Source organism: Anabas testudineus, chromosome 21, assembly GCF_900324465.2.
Source record: "Anabas testudineus chromosome 21, fAnaTes1.2, whole genome shotgun sequence".
Lineage (NCBI taxonomy): Eukaryota > Metazoa > Chordata > Actinopteri > Anabantiformes > Anabantidae > Anabas > Anabas testudineus.
Window position 1 is genome coordinate 4432259 of NC_046629.1, and position 17399 is coordinate 4449657.

At 41.6% G+C, this 17399-nt stretch overlaps 1 protein-coding gene across 1 annotated transcript; it reads right to left on the reverse strand.

Moving 5' to 3' along the window:
• Positions 1 to 99: 99 nt before the first annotated feature.
• On the reverse strand, positions 100 to 15749 carry fer1l6 (fer-1 like family member 6). Its single transcript, XM_026376130.1, is given in 47 exon segments — positions 100 to 921; positions 1375 to 1475; positions 1582 to 1739; positions 1832 to 1952; positions 2093 to 2213; positions 2439 to 2537; positions 2640 to 2728; positions 3034 to 3176; positions 3526 to 3680; positions 3816 to 3986; positions 4076 to 4203; positions 4285 to 4422; positions 4530 to 4658; positions 4878 to 4969; positions 5692 to 5736; positions 6128 to 6173; positions 6266 to 6385; positions 6485 to 6615; positions 6959 to 7184; positions 7302 to 7400; positions 7642 to 7704; positions 7798 to 7905; positions 8012 to 8161; positions 8253 to 8387; positions 8564 to 8688; positions 8795 to 8966; positions 9103 to 9255; positions 9363 to 9482; positions 9700 to 9802; positions 9957 to 10057; positions 10289 to 10409; positions 10634 to 10689; positions 10691 to 10875; positions 11152 to 11260; positions 11361 to 11595; positions 11685 to 11802; positions 11896 to 11986; positions 12082 to 12183; positions 12395 to 12581; positions 12717 to 12873; positions 13012 to 13090; positions 13189 to 13251; positions 13354 to 13485; positions 13608 to 13662; positions 13903 to 14014; positions 14523 to 14605; positions 15286 to 15749. Coding segments are annotated over 47 exon segments (5643 nt in total). The 5' UTR covers positions 15321 to 15749; the 3' UTR covers positions 100 to 740.
• Between the last annotated feature and the right edge of the window lie 1650 nt (positions 15750 to 17399).

Below are 17399 nucleotides of genomic sequence, written 5' to 3' on the forward strand. Positions count from 1 at the left end.
ATATTTGTGTGCACTAGTAAACTCTGCCTTTTCTACTGACCTCGCAGGAGATAAGAACATAACCACGGTAACTGTAAAAAATTAACTCTGATGCAGCCGTCATTTAAACTTGTTTACTTCATCAAGTCAAACTTAAATTTGAGCTCTAAAGACAAAAAACAAAAAATGTAAAACATTCATGGGTTTCATCTGATATGCAATAACTGCTTCTAAACATGTCAGTATTCTGCATGTAAATATATATTAACTTAAGTTTGAATGTACCTCTTCTGTATATACACAACATTCGTGTATGTAAAGTGTTTTTTTACAGTGCATGTGATTCTTTAGAGTATTGGAAGGAGTGTGTATGTTATAGAGACACACATCTCTGCTTAGCCTGATGTGGACAGAAAACGTGTCTGATACTTTGATTGTAATAAATGCAGCTCCAGTATAATGAGCACTGTGTTGAATATGTACTTGAAAGAGGCGACGTCAAGTGACTATTATTTTAGACAGGAAGACTGTAGACTTAAAACAAATGTGCTAGCTGGTTTCTTAAGTGCATTTGTTCCTATTGATTTAATAAGAAGTACATTTTGAAGAGGGTGGTTATTCAAACAGGGTAATAAAATAAAGCTATGAAGGATGCACCAGGCGTGTCCTTTAAACAGCTGCATTAGTAAATGTGTTCCTAACAAATACAACAGATGTGAAGAACTGCAGTGTTAACATACTGTAGTTGAGCCTTCTATTGCTCATCCATTGATGATCTTCTGAGAGATGGCTCCTGGCAGAGTGTAGAACAGCAGGGCGAGGAACAGCATTGTGATGAGAATGACCAGGGCGATGATGATGTACTTCTTGTAGCTCCTCCAGACCAGGTGGAAGAAGCATTTGAATGGATTGACAAACCACGAGAAGGATGTGTCTGGACGGCTGAGGATGGAGACAGAAAGGAGAATAAGTACATTTAAAAGTATTAATATCAGTTACAGCTTAATTAAGGGACCGTGTTTGTAGTAATTATTTGAACTTGAAGTCATGCTTTAAGAAATGGGGGTCACCTCACACAGCTAACGCTCCATGGAACGGTTCAGCTTAGTCTTCACTAATAATAATTAAGACTTATTTCGTGTTTTGTTTCCCCTGATTGTCGTTACATGTCGAGCTGTGGTGAAGGTGTAGTAATCAACCATTTCTTACAACATAGCTGCAGCATGTTCGTAGAGTGAAACACGTCACCGCTGCTGAGCAGAATGGTACAACAACCAAGACCTGTTACATACATACACACATCGCAATGTTGCATTGACACCAGCTTAACTTCAATTCCTTGAAGTTACACTTTCACAGCAGGTACACACACCACGTTTGTCTGGCTGCTCTTACTTTGGTTTGGGTAGCGGCTCCGGCTCCTTGCGAGCTCGGCCAACGGGATTTTTCTCTGCCTCCTCAGCCGTGACAAGATGGAACTCTGCCTCCACTTTCCCCTGATGGATTCAGGACACAATACATCTGTTAATCAAACCTTAAACACCTTTGTGCCAATATTATGACTTGATTTGTGTTCATCTGTGTGTGGTTTTGTCTACGTACCGTCAGTTCTCCAGATTTGCTGAAGGGCCACCAGCCTCTTGCTCTCTTCTGTTGGAAGATTGAGATTTTCTCTGTCCCGTCAGTCAACATGTCGACCTTGCAAGCCTTTGAGGTCTTTGCCCCCCGAGGGAACCCATGAAGGTCTAACTCCAATGTACCTGTGTGCACAGACAGCAACATATTCTTCATCAGTCATATAGTCAGATACAGATAAACATGGAGAGGCAGCAACATACACACACCCACCCACCCAGAAAGTCGTCAGAGGACAGCGTCTCAAAGTCCCAGACCTGCATAATGAGGATGGCAGGAAGTTTCTGCTCTGTTTTATCCAAAGAGAAAATATTCTCTCTCTTCCTGACGACTACAACCTGTAGGAGAGTGAGTAAAGCATGCAATTAAATAATGTTATGTATTAACTTAATCAGCCCAACAGCCTGAGCTGCTAGTGATTCTGCATGATGTCTGCTTAGGGGCAGCAGAGTTTGAACCTGTGTCTGTCTGTCAGTACCTTCTCAGCAGGCAGGTAGCTGAACGGGAAGACAAAGCGCCAGTTGAAGTTTCCTTCTCCAGTCAGAGAGTTGTAGTGGACGTCAGTCTCCTGTCGGTCATCCTCTAAACATTTCAACCATCTACAGAGGGAATAAATAAAGATGACACAGCATAAATTAAAGAACTCGCCTCGTGATTAGTGCATTGTTTCACACCGTTTGTAAAAATGCTTCTCGGGGTCCCTGTGAGACTGTGTTACATTAGAGTGAAAGATGATCCTCAAAATGTTTTGCTAGTTTCACTTTATTCTAATTTGCAAACTACAAGTCTGCTTTCTTTTGAACAAAGACAGAGATTGTTATTACCCTTTGACGTAGATGTCACTGGACTGTTGTCCAGTCAGGAAGTTGGTGTCCTCCAAAATCACATCCTCTGTGTTCCAGATGATGATACGCAGCTCGTACCTGAACACACACATTTGGGCGTTAGTTGCTGTCTTCAGGAGAAATATTGTTTTATCAATATCAGGAGCAGCGTCTAGGTACTGAAGTGCACTCAGCTCTCACCCTTTTGGTTTTCGAGGTGAAATGTCCACTGGCGGACCTGGATGAGGCAAGTCCATGGGAAACATGTCCACCCACATGTGGACCTGACCCTACACACAAGACAAAAGTCTAGAATTTTTTTTTTCCTCTTATATTAGCTGCTCGTCTTCCTCCTTCAAGAGATAAGTTGGTTTATTCTAAGTCTGTGTTGCTGGTAAATAAAAGAAGTAGCATTGACTCATGGCTTCATAATACAACAGTAGTTAATAGTTTTTCCTTTAGACTGCTGCAATTTGTGTAAAAGCCTCCAATCACACAAATACAGTACAATGAAAATGTAATCAGTGCCTAAAACAGTGCCAACAGAAGAACCTTGATATAACATTTAGTTAGGGTGCGGTTTTTGTTTTAATACCTGGTCCATGCCGGGTCGAGCCTTGGTGAACAGAGTTCTGGTCTCGATGTGTTCTGGTACCAGTTTGCATCCCACAACTGGCATCTCTGCCCAGCGGTGCAGGATCTTCAGAGACAAGTGTTCATACGACTCCACTGGCTCATCTGGGAGATACACAGACATCATCACATTAACTCCATGTACAGTCAAAAACTTACACGAGGATTAAACGTGCAACTCAATCCAAGAGTACATGACACTTTATAGGACAAAAAGCTGAGCATCAACACTAAACAGAGATCTTACTGTTTCATATAAAGACACAAGACAATGACGGCACTAAACAAATGTTTTTTTTGTGACACGAAATGTCCTGCATTAAATTTTTATCTGTAAATGTCAGTGAATTTTTTGAATGTGCCTTCCAATGCTACAACTACTGGTTATTACTGTGTAATAGAATTAGATTATAAACAACTCTCTTCTGATAAGAGCACTGTTTGTGTAGTGCACCTTCCTGCATGAAGAGCGTCTTTCCAGTGAAGACCTTGTCAGCGACAGTGATGCGTCCTGGTCTGAAATGAGGCCCATCTAGACCATTTTCTCTACACATCTTAGACAGAAGTTCAGAAGGCTTCAGACAGTCTCTCCAGGCGTTATAACCTTCCCTGACAGACACAGTAAACAGAATCAGCACTTTTAATATTATAAAAATGGTACTTTTATTTACTAGGAAGCAATAATCACATTTATTTGCCCCCTAGTTCACCCACACAAACAGCTGAAGAAACATCCACACTTACAGGCTGTACTCAGTGGGGAGTCCACAGGTAGCTCTGTGTCGGCTGTAAAATCGGTTCTCCAGGTCAATACGAGTCTCACCTATCAGGTCATCCCCTCCCACCAAGTCAAAGTCATAGATCAGCAAAGTCAGCAGAGACTCTTGAGGAAATGTCGCCTGCATCTCAAAAGACCTGGAAGAGGAAAGAAGATAAAGCAGCTTAATCAGTTCTGTGTCAGAAACAGAAGTTAGCTGTTTTAAAAGATGTAGATCAACAGCTACCTTCCAAACACAGGGTTTAGCTGTTTAGGAATGTAATTGTCTCTGTCCTTGATTTCATTTTTGCCAAGTCGAAGAACAATGTAAGGATCTGCCTTTCCATCTGGGTCAGCCGGGTGCAGGTTAGTTGCCTGGAAAAAGAGAGATAACAGCTACAGACCTACTACGGAAACAGCTGATGAAACATTATATTACAACAGAGCAGGACTCACAGAGACGATGTAAACCCGTATGAGGACTTGGACTGGGCTGTTGGGAGGGATCCCTCTGGTGACTTTGAAGTGACCAGAGTCTGCAACTTTGTCCCAGTCCTCTGACTCCTCAGACAGCTTATACAGGCAGAATCGCCCCTGCAGAGAAGCATGACCACGCAGTGAAATAAATATAGAGTAAAGATGTGTCAGTGGCTGCAAGACACAGTGACACCCACAGAGGAAATGTAAACTAATGGTCTTACCTTAAATTTGCCAATGAACCTCTCCTCGGTCGCCCCCTCTTCCTCGTTGGCTTTCCCTCGGAACAGCTCGTATGTTTTCACCCAGTCGTCAAAAGTCCCAAACTCTGCCTCCAGCTCTTTGTTGTACAGCTGCAGTGGGAAGAAGGTTCTCAGCATCACTCAAGTAAACACTTCTCTCAATAACAAGGTAAGAAAATAGGAGTTACACATATACACATACTGTATGTTTTAGTCTTATGAAGTACTTAAGTAATGAATGGCTAAAATACATGTAAACTAAATATTTCATTGTGAACATGTAGCTCAATCAGTGTTATAATAAAGCTATTAAACATTCTGTGTTGACACCTTGAGTGTAGCTAATTTAGCAGGTAGACCATGGGTTGGCTCCGGCCTTCCTATTGGTTTCTTCTTCTTGTCTCCATCTGACGGGCTGCTCACTGATGGATTAAACAAGACGTATTTCAGTGGAAACACAGACACAAAGCACAGGGCACAAACTCTTTCATTTTTAGTTGCAAGTTGCATTCATTGCCACCAGGAAACAGATTTTTCCACTTAATGCTGTGCGTTCTTTCAGAGAATCTGCCAAAAGCATTCCAGCGCTGCCCACCTTAATATTCAATACAATATTGTGATCCATCTAAAATAAAATTCACGCAGTTTCTACACCCAGTAAAAGAGTTATCAACATTTTCTTGTGTCCTGCTGAAAGTATCTAAAAAAAAAAAGCAGAGCAGGAAGGTAACAGTGGTAGCTGCAGGCCAAATCATGCAGTGACAGAACCACACATCCAGTAAATCAGTAGCCTGCTTCATGCTTTCTGCCTGAAGATGGTGTCCATCTTTAAATCCATCTTTCCTATGAGCCCAGATTCCCCTCTGTCATCTCACAGCTGTGTTGGAAGTTAAGCTCTGTGAATTTGATTTACTTTTAGTGCTAAAATCTCCTCTTCTTGAGGTGGGAATTTCACATTTGTAAATAACTAAAGACAAGATGAGTTAAGTAATTGTATGCCACCAGCACTCGAATTCATCCCAAAGCTCATTTTATTGTTTTCCCACATTAAACACCCTTTAAAATAAAGTTTAAACAGGCTGAAAATAGCTTTAAAATGGTCCACTCCCCTTAATGACACCACTTCTTTAGTCTTCGTCCTTACCCAAAGAGTCTATTCCATCGTTGAGCAAGCCGTGGTACGTCGAAGCTGCAATATACAACAGTATGTGTGTGTGTGTCTGTGTGTATGGGTCAAGTGCTGGATAACCTTTCTCCAGATCAGTTTATTATAGATCAAAATTCACAGTATCAGTGGTCACTTACATACAAAAACCTTGTGTTATTGATAACTACACTAAAATGTATGGCCGATGTTTTTAAATCTGTCGAGTCTGGACATCGTTTCTTCACAAGAAAACTTAGTTTCAGGTGTAAAAGACACAGTTGAAATGTCAACGTGTGATTGTAGCAATAAATAAATTATGAAATAAATTCTGACTTAAAGAATTTAGTGTTGATCATAGTAATGTTCACCAATTTCATAATGACAACATCAATCAACATTAATAACATCCTAGGGAGCAGATAACCAACACTACCTTTTTCAAAGACCTGTGGTAATAGAGAGCCGCTCTTCTGTTTGGCCTGGAAGAAGGTGAAGAATGCACGTGATCAAACTTTATAGTTTTAAAAATATTCCTTGTTTTGATGTATCAGAAGTCAACTATCAGAGCTACCTCTTTCTCTACAGATGCATAGTATTTGGACCACCAGTCGATGACACACTCGGCTGATTCATCAGCAATGGTCCGTCTCCTCCTCTTGGTGGATCGCCGAGTGCTCACTGCTCTGCTGTCCTGGGTTTAAAACACACACACGTAAACAGAAGATTTAGATAGTGGTATGTGGTATCAGTGAGTGTAACGTATGTTGTGACGTGGATGTGCACCAAGTACCCTTTTCTTCCTGGTTTCTTGCTTAAGGGTCGGTGGGGCTGGAGGTGGCGGAGCATCCTCCACAGTGATGAGGACATCCTGGTTTGCAGCTGCTGCAGTGGAACTGGTCTCGCCAGCAAGCTGCGACTGTCCTGTTGGACGAGATCAGGATCAATCAAGTGGACTAGATTTGAGAATAAGTCAGACTTGCAGCTACATTTTCAGCTACATTGTTCATGGTGGTGTCGCTGCCTCTTTACCTGTTTATAAGTTATTTTACGACACATAACAGTTGACTGGTGTGTTAATCTACAATGCAGCATGTGTAAAGCTAAAAATAATCTTCTTTATAAAGTTTGTTAAGAAGGAAACACTGCGAGATGTCCTGTGTGCAGTTTTACAGGAATTAGAAACAAGTAGTAAAAGTCCACACACACACACACACACACACCCACACACACACCCACACACACCCACACACACCCACACACACACCCTCGGTGCCTTGTGGCTCTGGTGGCAGTGTAGGTCCAGGTGTTGATGCACTTCTTTGTGATTTGCGTGTATGTACAGGAGCAGGCATGGCTGGAGGCGGTGTGTATTTGAAGGCCCTTAGGTTGTTGATGATGTGGTTTCCAACCAGTGTGCTGCGACCGAAGGCGCGCCAATCAACAACAGTGATGCTGAGAGGAGGGTGGAGGTGCTCGTTCTCTGGTAACTCCTACAGTAACAATAAAAAGTAAAGGTTTTAGGTTTCATGTCAAACTGTTTCTTTATGAATGTATTTCTTCCAAATAGTTGAAGAGATTTTATGTCGTGCTTTTGCTCTCCCTCTTACCAGCTCTATGGCATTGACTAGTGTGGTGAAGTTGGGGTTGGACTTGTACTTCTGAATGACAGAGGATCGTAATGTTTTACCTGCACATTCTATGAAGACCTTGAGAAAAAGAAAGACAGGATTTATTATTTCACTTCATGAAGCCTTTACCATATTTTAGTTGTACAGCCAGAAAGGAGCATAAATAAACACTATGGATAACAGACAAGAAGAAGAAGATAAAATGGACCTCCATCAAGCCCAGTTTAAATGCTCATTTACTTACAGAGGCTGATTTAGTAACATAATAAACAAAGCCTCAGAATAGGACACAGCTTGTTGCTGTGTTGTGTATGTTCACCTGAGGACGATCAACTGACAGGAGCTGAACCTTCTTCAGCTCCCTCAGACCCCAGAATAACACCTGGTGGAGAGAACACGTGCACAAAGGTTTCTGATATCAAAGTGCATGAGTGTAAAACAGTATTTTAAATTAAACACTGTCACTCAGCCAAACCTCCAGCCTGTAGGTGCTGAGAACAGGTCTGATGTTGGCAGGAACTGTGTAGATGCCTCCATCCTGTTCCTCTAATGGCGGCAGACTCTGGTCTCCAGACTGTGGGATCTAGATAAACATCCAATGATACTTTACCCTACAATGCTATGATTTGATCCTGCAGTGTTGTAATTTCAGCTAAATGGTTATAGAATATATAAAATGTGTGTCTGACCTGCAGAAGTTCAAATGCAGCCAGCAGATCTCCTCCTGACTGGCTGCCGTAGTGCAGCGGGCTGTATTGTAGGGTTGGAGGTGTGTAGCTGTCAGAGGACAACCGAACCTCAGGCACTGCCACCGTGGATCCCAGATACTCTGCCTTACTCTGTGCATGACAGGAGGAAAAGATCATAGAGGTGGTCAGAAGTTCAAAACCAAGAGTTGCAACTAGCAGTAAACAGTCTACATAGTAATACCAGAGCATCGTCGTCATACACTTCGATGAGGATGCGTGGCGGCTCCTGCTGGATGTGCTGCAGATCTCCGGTCAGCCGCAGGCGACTCATTAGCAAACACTGATTCCATGTGGGACTGAGCGTCTGGCTAATAATCTGTCACCAACACAACAAATCACAGTGTTATTTCAGGTATTGTGTGAATCAAGCTGCTCTCAGTCGTCAGTGACAGGAGCTTCTACAATCTACTGGTTTGATAAATGATAATAGTGAGTGAGAGCTGCCAGCTTGTTGATAAAGATTCATTTACAGTATACTTGTACTGAATTTACATTGGTGGTTTGGCTGTGTGACAGAAATGTGACTCGAGCAAAAGGGTCTGACAGTCCGGAGGTGTCGGCTGCGATCAGGCCACGAGCCTGATACATGTGGCACCTCAGCTGGAACCAGTGCTGCTCTGGAGACACACACAAAACACAACATGTGGTTATAATGTCTGCTTGAATTTGGTGCTCAGGGTGTCAGAAACATCAATATTATTATATTCATCTGCTTTTTCTCACCAGGGCATTTCAGGTGAGTTGGAGGGTTGCTAGCATCAGCGCCCCCTATGGCTGGAACGAATCCTGCAGGCAGACCTTCCAGCATGTTGCCGGAGTCTGAACAGGTTCCAAACCACAGATAAACTTCCAGCTTCGCTTGGACTGACAAACCTGCAACACGCTTTCCTGGAGGCTGCAACACACACACACACACACACACACACACACACACACACACACACACACACACACACACACACACACACACTGGTTTCTCTGTGCTGGTATCCTTCCACTGAAAAACTGTTTTAATTGCCGTGACTGTTCACCTTTAGAAACAGTGTTATGATCTTCCCACAGTGGATTCCTCTGGCGTCCTGGTCCCTGGAGAACAGGAGGTCTCTGGCTCTGATCCGAGCATATGCAACACGCTTATTGTTGCTCAGCAGCCACACAAACACATCTGGTACTGTGTGCTGTGGCTGCAGGGGGTACGATCATGCATGTGTGTGAAAAAAGGGAATAATAAAACACAAACACAGAAATTGATCTGAATGTTGTTGATAAACGCACAGTGAGTGTCTCGTACCTCCTCCACGAGGAAGCGTAGTTTGTGTAGGAGCTTTGTTACATCCTGCAGCAGTTCTTTTATACCACCAGCTTTCCTCCTCCTCTCTTCGAAGAACTGGGCCTCTAATATTATACTCTCCTGCAATGGACACACACTGTTGTAATGGATGATTCCTCTGTGTTTTGTTGCAACATCTTAGACTTGCAATGAAAAACAAACCAACAACTAATCTACATGTTAATAGATGAACTGAAGCCATTTCCTACCAGATACATAAACAGATGGATGATGGGTGACAGGTTTCCCTAATATGTGAATGTTTCAGTGTGTGTTAGTGTTTTTGTGTGTATCTCACCAGCTCCTGCGTGCACATGGTGAGGCGTTTCTTGTCCAGCTGTGTCAGATAATTAGATTTCAGCTCTGCCTTCAACTTGGCCTCTGCTGCTGCTATGAAACTCCTGTTAACACACACATAAAAGATGCAGCTGCTGTGTTATCTGTCTGCATACGTCTCTGGATAACTGTGGTTATATGCTGCAGTAACAGTTGTGTGTGCACCATTGTTGCACTGAAATCCAAACTGTCTTAAGAAGCTCTGATTAGACTGAATACCTGGCGTCCATACAGAATTCTTTGAGGACGGTTCTGAGCAGAGGCTCTGCTGCGGGATCTGACTTCTTGTGTAGCTCAGCAGCACTGCTTACACCTTCTTCCTAAAGTCAAGAAATATTCATGGGAAACACTCCCATAGCATTATCTGGACAGTTTGTGAGAGTGAAATGATGCTATTATAACTGCGTCATTTGAGTCACTGTAGTGTTTGAATTTCCGAAGGCAACGTGAAGATACATTGCTGAGGTATTAGAAAACTTTCTCAAAATAATATGTCAGTGAAAGAGAGTGTGTGTGTGTGCGTGTGTGTGTGTGTGTGTGTGTGTACATACAAACAGGAGAGCTATATTCTCCAGCATATTGGAGTTGTAGAGCCGGTAGGTCCTGTTCTCCCAGTGACTCAGCACATTAATACATGGCTTCTGCTTTTCCAGGGGCAGATGCATGTAGTACCTACATGTACAAACATACAGTATACACACATACACACACACACACACACTTAAACACACCATTTCTGAAACATAAAATAATGCATTCGCTATTTATAATGAAAAAAGACCATTCACTGCGATTATAAAGTCGGTCTCATTCCCACAGCAGTGGCGTGTTTGATGTCCACAAAGTGAAAAACTGTTTAATAGAGCATCAGGAACTGAACATTAATGCGACTCAACTTGTTTCCTTCGACGATGAGTGGCCTCTCTGGAGGCGTGGTAGACTTAGAGGAAAAAGGTGGTGTCCTGAGGGGACAGTAAGGGGGAAGACGGGGACAAAGGGGGAGAGCTGATAGGGGAAGTCCCGAAGAGGTCACTGCTGTCTGGGATGTCCAGTCCTCTTCTCCTGCGAGGCACGGCAGGGCTGACACTGGAGCTGATGCTGGGCTGGGCTGCAGACTCTAAGACATTACCATAGTTACCTGAAGAAGACAACAAACAAAAAGGGATTTCTTCATTTATCAGCACCAATTTAAATAACATGAAGAGTGATGCAGGAGCATGGGTGCGAAATTTAAGCTATTGGGATTTTATTTATGGCTTCAGAGTGGAAGAAATAATAAAAGACCTTTAAACTGAATTCAACTATAACTAAACTATAAACTACTGACCCTTATCCACCACAATATTAAAACCACCAGGTAGATTTATTCAACTAATTCTGTTAAAAAGCAACATTTGTAAAGAGAGGGACTCACCCAGGGAGAACTCAAAGCTGATTGGCCTGTCTCCAATCTTTCTGTCAATCATGGTGACTTCAAACAAAGCGCCGAACAACAGGAAGCTCTCGTTGTTTTCGTTTTTCAGCTGGACACAAGAACACAGTCATTCATTCAGAAATGTCTTGGAGAAGTAGAAACTAGTCAGTTTTAGTTACGACTTTAACTATTTACTGTTAAAAACTTACTTCAGGAGGAGATTCCACAGGTAGGACCTCAGGTGCCACAGGTTTCCCCTTGTCATCATCAGCAGCTCCACCTGCTGCTCCGCCTGCTCCTGCTCCAGCAGCAGACTTTCCATCCTTCCCTCCAGCTTTTCCTGCTTTAGCATCCTTCACAGGTTTGATCATTCGGCTCAGTTTGGACTCTGAACCTGTACCTCCTGTTAGGATCTCCACTGCCAGCTCCATGTAGACCCGTCCCCTGAATGCATCAAGAAGTGACTTGGATATTTATCCATCTATCTACATTTTTAGCATTTAAATATGAGAATTCTGATTTCTGACACTGACCTGAAGGACACGCCCTCTCCAATGCCCTCATTAAGCTCCACGGTGTCGTCACCTAATGAAAAGTTTCGGGCAGAGCCGTAAAGGTTGATCCAAGCAGGACCGAAGGTTGGTAAGAATCCTGGAGAAAGATAAAAGGATGAGAAGGAAAAAAGATGAACTCAAACAATTCCTATTTGTTCTTTTCATGATCTTAACCTCTTCTTCTCCTCACCTCTGTCACCATCCTGTTCATTGGAAATGCGTTTCAAGTCAAAGTAATGGGTTCCTATGGCAACGTCACTCATGCTTCCCTCATCCCAGACCTACGAGGAGAGACAAGCCAGAATCGTGTCACATTTACACTTTAATAATGTAACTGTGAAGTGTAGATTGTGATGACTCAGTCACATATTCAGACCTGGATCTTCAGTCGCTGACATAGAGGAGGAAACATCTCTGTGAAGACAATCTGTTCGTTCCACACTGGGTCTGCTGTGGACTTCTGAGTGGATGTACGACCCTGAGATGAAACGATTTAGACCTACATTAAATATCATAAATAGAACTAAACCCCACAGTACTCTGCAGGACAGAAGAGGGTGAGAGCCTCTAGAAAAACGTGTATATGACTTTTTTTCATAAACGGCTTGAACTTGACAGCAGCTTCCTGATCGTCTTAAAAGTAAAACCTATAATAACCTCTTATTCATTACTCAATGACTTCAACCCACCACTTGTTTGAAGAAGCTGACCACTACATATGGGTCTATGAGTGCTGTGTTGTCTCCTATAAAGGCCTTGGTGACATTGGCCATGATGCTGGAGTTGTTCCGTGGAAGGCCTTCAGCTCGATACACCTTCACACAGAAACGAGCCCAGGGTCGTTCCGAGGGGAACCCCTCTGGTATCAACAGGTTCCTGAGGAAAAGAGGGTCCGGGTCACACACAAATACATCCTGGTCCAAACAGATTCATGATTTGATTGAGTCTCTTTGTGCAGGTGGACAGTGAAAGCACATTTACAGGGATCATTTTTAAATAATGGAGTCGTACTTGTCTATCTGCTCATCTGCATCACTTGCTTTCGGCCCTGGCTGCACTGCATCTCCCTTCGCTGAAACGCTGATGTCACATTTGACATAACCTTTGACCCCAGTGCTAATGTCACCAGGATTGGTCAACATTGCCCACTTGTTAACAAACTGGTGACCTGAGGGAACAAGGCAGAGCCAGGAAGTGAATTAAACAAGTAATGCTGCCTGTACAGTCTGTAAGAAAATTAATTTCATATCTATCATTTATCTAAATAATAATGAATCTGCATTAGATGATTTAACCAGCGAGCTACCTGGCTGTTTGTAGACTGTCCACACATCTACCTTAAAGGATCCAACAGAGAAACTCCTCAGCATCTTAGAGTGAATCACCTGAAGAGAGAAAGACAGAAAGAAACAGCACAAACCTCAAGTAGAGAAGTCTTCAACAACACTAAACTACAAGATCAAAGCAAAAGGTTTTCACTCACCGTCAGCTTGATGACTTTGTCAAAGAAGACCTCTTTATGGGCGAAGAAGTCAAACACAAAATACTAACAGGAAGAAGACAGTAAGAGGATAATGTCAGATGAGGTAGACGGGTTTAAACAGTGAGGATAATCACATGGTTTCCAGGCCGTTCAATTTATTCTCACCTCATTGTAAAACGGAGCGTTGGTTCCTTCTCTGACTGACGTCTGTTTCTTCTCATCTCCAATCTCAATCACCACACTGGGGTCAATGTTTTCTCCCACAAGCTGCCTGGCCTCTGTGATGTTAATGGCAATCTGTGAGACAAAAAGAAAACTTTCACACCACTTACTGTGTTGTGTGTATTTACCTTTATACTAAAAATAGGAAATACATTCCTCTAATCCAGCCCATAGCTGTGTACTCTTTGTGTTGTTACCTGAAAGCTCTGTGGTTTCCCTTCACTTTCCTGGATTCGAGTTTTCAGTTTGGACCTGTGGAGGTTTTAATACATAGGTCGGTGTCAGACGGTGCAAGGTTGAGATGTAGTATATGCATATTTATAAATACACAGCTTTTTGTAATCAGTGGGCTGAAGCAAGTGCACAATAGAAACAAAGAAAAAAAGCAAAAGGGCAGTCCTCACAAGTTGTGACCATGTGACTAACATCTATCATCACGGTGCCTCAAAATATATTTTTATACTTTTATGTATATTATGTAATATTTTATACCTCTTATTGTTTGGTATTATTCTAGTTCGGACTGCTGAGCTTCCTGGTTGTTCCTCAGGGTTTTCTCCCTCCACCAGAGGAGATGCTTCAGCAGGCCTCTCCACCTCACTGTCTGTACACAGAAATACAAAAGTACACACATGTAGACTGACTTGTCTCTGTGTGGGCCTCCTGATGTGAGAAAAGGTCAGTGAGGTTGTGCTTTTTCTTGCCTAACTCTGTGAGATACGGACTTTCTGTCATCTTTAAGCTAAGTGCACTTTGGTTTGTGAAAAGATCGTTTTACAGGAAACTCTCAAATGACATGAATACTGTACAATGTGCAGAAGATGTTGTCACGTTAAGCCTCCTTCTTACAGTACATCGTGTTGTTTGCTGAAACATCTCAAACAAGATAAGAAAATTACCACCTTAAAATAACTTCACATGATGTTTGTTGTGTTGTCACTGAAAACCTAAATGACCCATAATGACTGACTGGATACACTTTCAGTCTGGTATTCAACATGTGACTGTTTGACAAGGGTTAGTCTCACCAGCAGTGATACGACACGGATAATCTCTTTATTGCATAATGTAAATACAACCTAAATTATGAGACTGTGTGTTTCACATCGTACCTACAGCTCCCTTATTTTCCAGGACGATGTCTGTGTTGACTTTCTTTTTCTTCTTCACCTTCAGCCCGAACACCTTGCCCTTCCTGCTCACAGGATAAAGTCAAGTTTCAGTTTTGTGAACTCCAAACAACAAACACAGCACTCAGTCAGTTTTAGTTCAATAGTGGGAGAACATAGAAATGTATCATATTATTTACTGAAGTAACAAGAGACGAGCAACTGAACATGAACTAACACCTGAAATGTGTTTTTAAATCTCCAATGAACTTTTTTTTGTTTATATAAATTATTCTGTAGATAAACAAAGGAACTTTTCTTTCAGGGCAATAAGTAAATACATCAAAAAACAACATGACAAACATCTGTTTTATGTGGATGATGAACACACTAATAGTATTTAAAAAGCTAAAAGGAACAAGCAACAGCTGATAAACAGAACTACAGTCAAAAAGTTAATTCAATACAAAGTCAAGTTAACACGCTTTACCATTAAATGTGTGATGTATGTGTGATTTCCCTCAAAAATATAAAGTTTCATAGAAAGAAATCATTCTCTACAAATGAATTTTAGTTTTTTTTTTATAAAACATCTGCTAAAATAAAATCTTTCATTTGAGAACAGTGTTAATCTTTCTACACCATCTGCCCACAAAACGGGTGAAATTAAAAAACACCCTTAACTTAAATCTTATATGTAAAAATAAGATTTCACCCAGACTGAACCACGTTAAAAAGACAAACTGCTTTGAAACCAGCTGCTCACCGCTGCAGGGTTGAAGAAGTCTCTGACGGATCCATTCTGCTGAAGTCCAGGTGAGTTCTACTTTTCTAACAAGCAGGACGGTTGAGCTCCTTCACGTAGCTACAAAAAATAAAAAATTTAAAAATGTAATTAAAATAAAAAAACGAATTTCCACCTCGACTGCTCACATCTGGTTGCCTGCTCTGGTTTGTCTCCGTCTCATCTCTTTCTTCACTAACACACCTTTCTCTCTCGACCAGAACTGCATTAAACACGATACAGGACCTGTTTTCAGCATTTCTGCCTGCTGAGCACAATTCAAACACTCTTTACAGTCTTTCCTTCTGCAGAAGTGTCTTTATCATTTGACATGACTCCACTGTAAATAGACACTTATCCAAACATCCTTCCACTCGCCCTCACGAACATCTCCACACCTGTCTCTATGTGGCCAAATTATTGAACCTGACCTGGTCTTAGCCTCAAATATCTGCTCAGTCCTCATGCTAAAGAAAATATTTTCATCCTGTGTCCTGTGTTTAACTAGCTGTGGTTGCAGTGGTGTTTGTGGTTTAGATAAAGGGACCTGCCCTGTTTGCTCCATTTAAAAGCTTTGTCTCAAAAACTAGTTCATGTCCCAGTTTTCTGACGCTGCCTTCACTGACTGAGGATTCAAATTTAGGACGTTGGTATTAACTAAATAAAGTATAGCTGAAGAAATAATAACATTCTAATGGATAAAAAAGTTTCATAGTGTGAAATTGGTAAAAGAAGCCTGAAGCTTCCTGTACAATAATTAGTCTAAGCAGTTACAAACCTTGAAGGTTCCCAGGGGATGTGTTGAAGTATTGAGTTAATACAAATGTCTCATCTTAATTTCATATGAATTTAAAAATGTTAAAGATAAAATAAAAAAGTTGATGTGTTGAATACTTATGTCTCCCACAGTAATGGAACAAATCACCCACTGTAACATCTGTAAATGAAATCCTGAATACGACGTCTTCTTAATTAGACTAAATGTTGATGTGTTTCTTTAACATATTCATCTACTATTGCAGTAACAGTAGATTTAAATGGTCTAAAATAGCAAAAAATTAAAAACTGCAACGTTCAATATTTGGGAATATTACAGTGATGAGAATCCTCTGTGTTGCTGATCGTAGGGTAAACTGTTGCTTCTACTTAATAACTTAATTTACTGTGCATGCATGTTTGACACATTTGACTGGCCAACACAGTGCACTGCAGGATTTGCGTTTGACTGCCGGCCAATGCAGTTCTGTCATTGATATGAATGAGGAGGCTGCATTTTGGACACGTTACCTGAACAGTCTCACAGGTCTGTGTGGTGCAGATACAACAGATCAGTCCAGTGGTTCCATGATTACAATCTGTGAAAGAATGAACACACATTCAGTTTAATCAACAAGCTGAGCCTTTTCACTCAACAGCAACCATCACCTGTTTAAGCACTGTGCAGAGCAGGTGTCCTACCTTGCTTTAGGGTCCATGACTGCGCCCAGGTTCCAATGTTACTCATCAGTTCCGGCAGCTGGACACGCACCGCTGCATCCTTTCTGTGCGTGTGTTGGCTCACATCGAGTCAGAGTCAGGTGTTAAGACACAATATTGAATAACAGCCCAACCAAGTGATTGGTAGGTGAACTGTTTGTTCAGAGGATGAAGTTGTAAAGCACACGAAGCATGTGACTGAATTCAAGTTCAAAACCCAGGCAGTGTTAATTCTGTTTGTTCTAGTTCACTTTTTTATGATTTGTGCCGAATTTAAAGTTGGTTTTATATTGTATTTATATTTATACATGTAGTCATATTGGTAGCAGTTAGCACAAGTGGTAGGAGCATCACTGCTGAAATAATATTATTAGCAATAGCAGCAATAATCTAAAAACTGCTAATGGAAGATTTAGTGATGATTGTTAGTAGCACTGTTATTATTTCTCATCATTAGCTGTCAAATAATCAAGAGACACTGCTACACTTCTTAGATAATACTAGTTCTGGTACAGTTATTTACTTAATACAGTACGTGTGTGTGTGCCTGAATGTAGACCAGGAATCATGTGACCAGGATGTATGAAACTGGCAGAGTTAACAAATCCACCCCTGGTAAA